The following is a 3,994-nucleotide window of genomic DNA, read 5'->3' as shown; positions in this document are numbered from 1 at the left end:
ATACCCGAAACCGGAATTATATTACCATTACCAAGAATATCGTTTAATTGCTTGAATCGAAATAAGACGAGAAAGTACCTTGTTGAGATGTCATGTGGGACATCGCCACTAGTGTCCATGTACCATGTCGGATCAGGAGACATAATACCAAGAGTATACATGGACACTTCAATGTCTATCGAAGTTGGTGGAGACTAAGCATGTATGCTTGCACGCGCGGGCCAAGGAGACCCGAGTGATGTTGTGGCGTCAACGGACAAGAGCTTGAATGAGGTCTCTTCCATTGAGTCGTTGGATACGGGCATGGAGGAGAAGCTCATGTCCATTGTCAAGACAATGATGGTGTGCCTGAATGACTAACCCATTGTTGTGGTTAGAGAAAAGGGAAATTGACTTTGAACTTGGTCCTGGGATTGCTCCGATCGACCCCCATTACGAGAGCCCTTCTTATTTTGGTTTCTGCCGAGATCCCCACAATGACATACATTGTGACCCATTTGTCTCAGACGCGTCGGAGACAAGTGCTACACCCTACGTCTATGCCGAACTAGAGGCCACCAGCTTTGACAAGACCGAATTCTTCCAAAATCAACATGGATTGCGCTTAGTAGAACTGAGGCAAATGATCACTCTTCCGGAGTAACGTCGCAATCCCGTTATATGCCTCTACCAAGCCCACGACCAACTGTAATACAAGGCGGTCGTTTGAGATCGGGCTACTGACGCCCTTCAACTGATCGACTAGGACTTTGAGACGTGACAATAAGTCGAAACCCCAGGAAAAACTGCCATGATGGCGGTGGAAAACTCTTACTCGAGGGAAACCGTATAAGAATGACAATTATCTTGAAAATCCACGTAGTCGTGTTCAGGTTTGCTCGATTGTAGAGTCTTGTTCTAAGATCGTGTGAAGGAGATCTTGTGAGATTGTGGCATAGATCCACTAAAGGACAGTGTCAATCGATAGTTAGTCATATATCTTCTCTTCATCCGTCGATGGCGGTGGTAGAATAGGGACCAACGAGATGAGGTGATGAAGGACCCAATGAGAATGAGCATGGATCTTGAACAACATTACCCATGTTGTGTATTGAATGTTTTCAACCCAAGAACAATATAGACGTGATTTATGATGTTTATTTATTATCAAATAAAAATTTAAATATACAAAAGTAATATTATTTTATAAATTAGATATGACACTTTTTTTTTTCAAATTTATATGTATAAATAAATATTATACATACTTATATTTGACACATAGAACCAAGATTATAGGTAAATAGGGTATTATATATTCTCTTAAATATATGTGGTTATGGGATTTTACATACAAAAATCAATATTTAGTTCATTATTGGTATATATCATTACTAATTTGTGAAAATAAGTATCTGAAAAACTTTCTCGATCAAAACTAGTTAAGAGAAGCATTTGAAGATCTTCAATAAAAAGGAGAAAGGTGTTGCATGACCTACAACAATATGGTATTAATGTCTAAATTTAATATCTTGAAATGTTCTTAAAACACTACCCCAATATTTGATTGGTTTCTTCAACAATTTATCTCAACAGCAATTTTACACCACTTGCTCTATCTCCGTCTGTAAAAAAAAGAACCACAAATATTGAATTAAGATTCAAATCAATGCAAGTGAAAAAACATATTCAAAGGAATTAAATGACTTGTATAACACAACATCAAGGTAAATATGACAGAAAAAGTGATTCAAGAATGCAAATTTCTAATAGTTATATGAGGAAAATACATATATTTGAAATAGGAATATTGTTCCTACAAAACAAAAAATATCCCGAGATTAAAGAGAACCAATTTCTAATTTGTAAATCAAATTTGACATATATTTAGTTACATACACTTGCTGCTGGAACATCGACAAGACTTTCAAGGCAAGTGTAAAGGAGGTTAGTTAATCTTGTATCGTATACCCCAATCTCCTCAACTGACTTCTGTTCTAAATTATACAAAACAAATTTATTCATAATTCCCATGTTCAACCATACTTTCTTACCACTATTGAATAAGCAATAGGTATCAAATAGCGATTCGTGTTAAAAGTTGGTGACAGTGGTAATCAATCTCGACCAATGTTCATTCTTCCTACCATATTCCTTCCGCAAAACACATCCACAATCGATGATTCGTAATTACAACATAACGAAAGACATCCTTCAAAATTGCTTAAACATAAATTTAAATGAGGACCGCGGTACTCTGGTTGTGGGAGTACTCTGCATTTTTCCGTCCCAAGATCAAATGCAACAATCAAGCTTTCACTTTTTAAATCTGATTTCACAGTTGACATAAAATGAAAAGCCCCCACCAACAATGGGATAGTCAAGCCCTTTCCAATTGGGACATAGAGGAAACTTCTCTAGCCTATGCCAGGAATTTGATCTTAAACTATAAATCTTAACCTCATAATCCAAGATGCCATAATTTGTACTTAAAAGTATCACAATTCTCACCACCTTGTAATCGTCATTGATGTTATCGTAACCCATTCGATATTCACCAATTAACACTGACATTGAATTTTTCTTTCAAACTGGTTTGCGATTTCTATTGATGCGTAAGGAAGTTGTATTGACTTTCTGGTCGATGGATTCCACAAGAAGACATTGTCAATGGCACGGATCTTTGGCATGCAAATCAAGCGATCACCAAAACAAGGTTGCAGGTACATAATGCCTTATGGTCGAAGGATTCCAAAAACTAATATATTGAATGCGACCGCGTTTGGCCATGCAAATCAAGCCATCACAGGAACATTTAGGCACAAGTCCATAATTTCGAAACGTCAATGGAATGGAATCGAAAACACCTGTTGAAGAACATCGCAGGGAGGGAATCAAATCCTCACGAAAGAGATCAAATTTGTTCTGTCGGATGAGCCTAAGATTTCTCTTGGTTTGGACTGATCGGTTCAGATGCAATTTGACAAAATTGGGGCTACTGATTACGGCAAACCATGATTTAGATACACATCTAAAACGGAGCAGACACTTAACAGACAATCTACACAGAATCTCTTCTAGAATCTCATTTGGCAATTGCAACATTTTCTAAGGACTGTATAATGCAAGAAGATAAGGAAATTAACTTGTATGATAACAGTACTCACCAAACACATGCATGCGAATAGGAATAAGAAGAATATAACTTACAAGCTAAGTCCTAAATAAATAGATATGATTAGGCCTAATTTTATTTTAATTTTTATTTTATTTTATGGGATTAGGTCAACAAGAAACTTGGGTCTTTACTCAAGACTAGGGCTTAGCCTATAAGTAGTAATAGGACCTAATAATTTGACATTGTAGAGAGCTCATTCTAAATTTAGTTTAATAACGATGTATCAATATCTACATCTCTATTGATTATTTATCTTTTTTTTTTGTCCTCTCTTAATAATTATTTCTTACTCTTTCATTTTTATTTATTTTGAAATATATTTTAAAATAAAAATAATAATAAGGAGAAAATCAAATTAATTAATTTTTAGTAACAATAAATATATATATATATATATTTAATAAATATATACGTACTAAATTAGAAATTATAAAAACATTAGTTAAATGCCTAGAAATAATTTGATTTATAATTTTTTAAAATACTTATCACTAAATTATAATACTTTTATTCAAAATTAAATTTGGTTTATAATCTCTATTCAAATTATATGAACTTTGGGATTAATTGGGTTGATATATATAATTTAGAAGACATATAAAAATGTATAATTTAAAATTATTTTTAATAATAAATTTATATTTAAGTGTATTAATATTAATATATATATATAATATTTTAATAATTTTAAATGATTATATATTGATTTTAATTTAATTAATATTAAAATATTTTAATAAATAATAAAATTTAAGAAAGAGAATTATTAAAGTATTGTTTTAATTAAAATATAAAATAATAATAAATTAAAGTGAGAGAAATAGTTAAAATCTGAAT

The 3,994-nt window shown here is 32.8% G+C and overlaps 1 protein-coding gene across 1 annotated transcript; it reads right to left on the bottom strand.

Annotated features, from left to right (window-relative positions):
* Positions 1-2,682: 2,682 nt before the first annotated feature.
* LOC124943083 (putative F-box protein At2g02030) lies at positions 2,683-3,084 on the bottom strand. Its single transcript, XM_047483644.1, has one exon. The coding sequence runs from the start codon at positions 3,082-3,084 to the stop codon at positions 2,683-2,685; it is 402 nt and encodes a 133-aa protein (XP_047339600.1).
* Positions 3,085-3,994: the final 910 nt, after the last annotated feature.

This window comes from Impatiens glandulifera, chromosome 6 (genome assembly GCF_907164915.1).
Source record: "Impatiens glandulifera chromosome 6, dImpGla2.1, whole genome shotgun sequence".
Lineage (NCBI taxonomy): Eukaryota > Viridiplantae > Streptophyta > Magnoliopsida > Ericales > Balsaminaceae > Impatiens > Impatiens glandulifera.
This window is presented reverse-complemented; position numbering and strand designations above follow the sequence as displayed.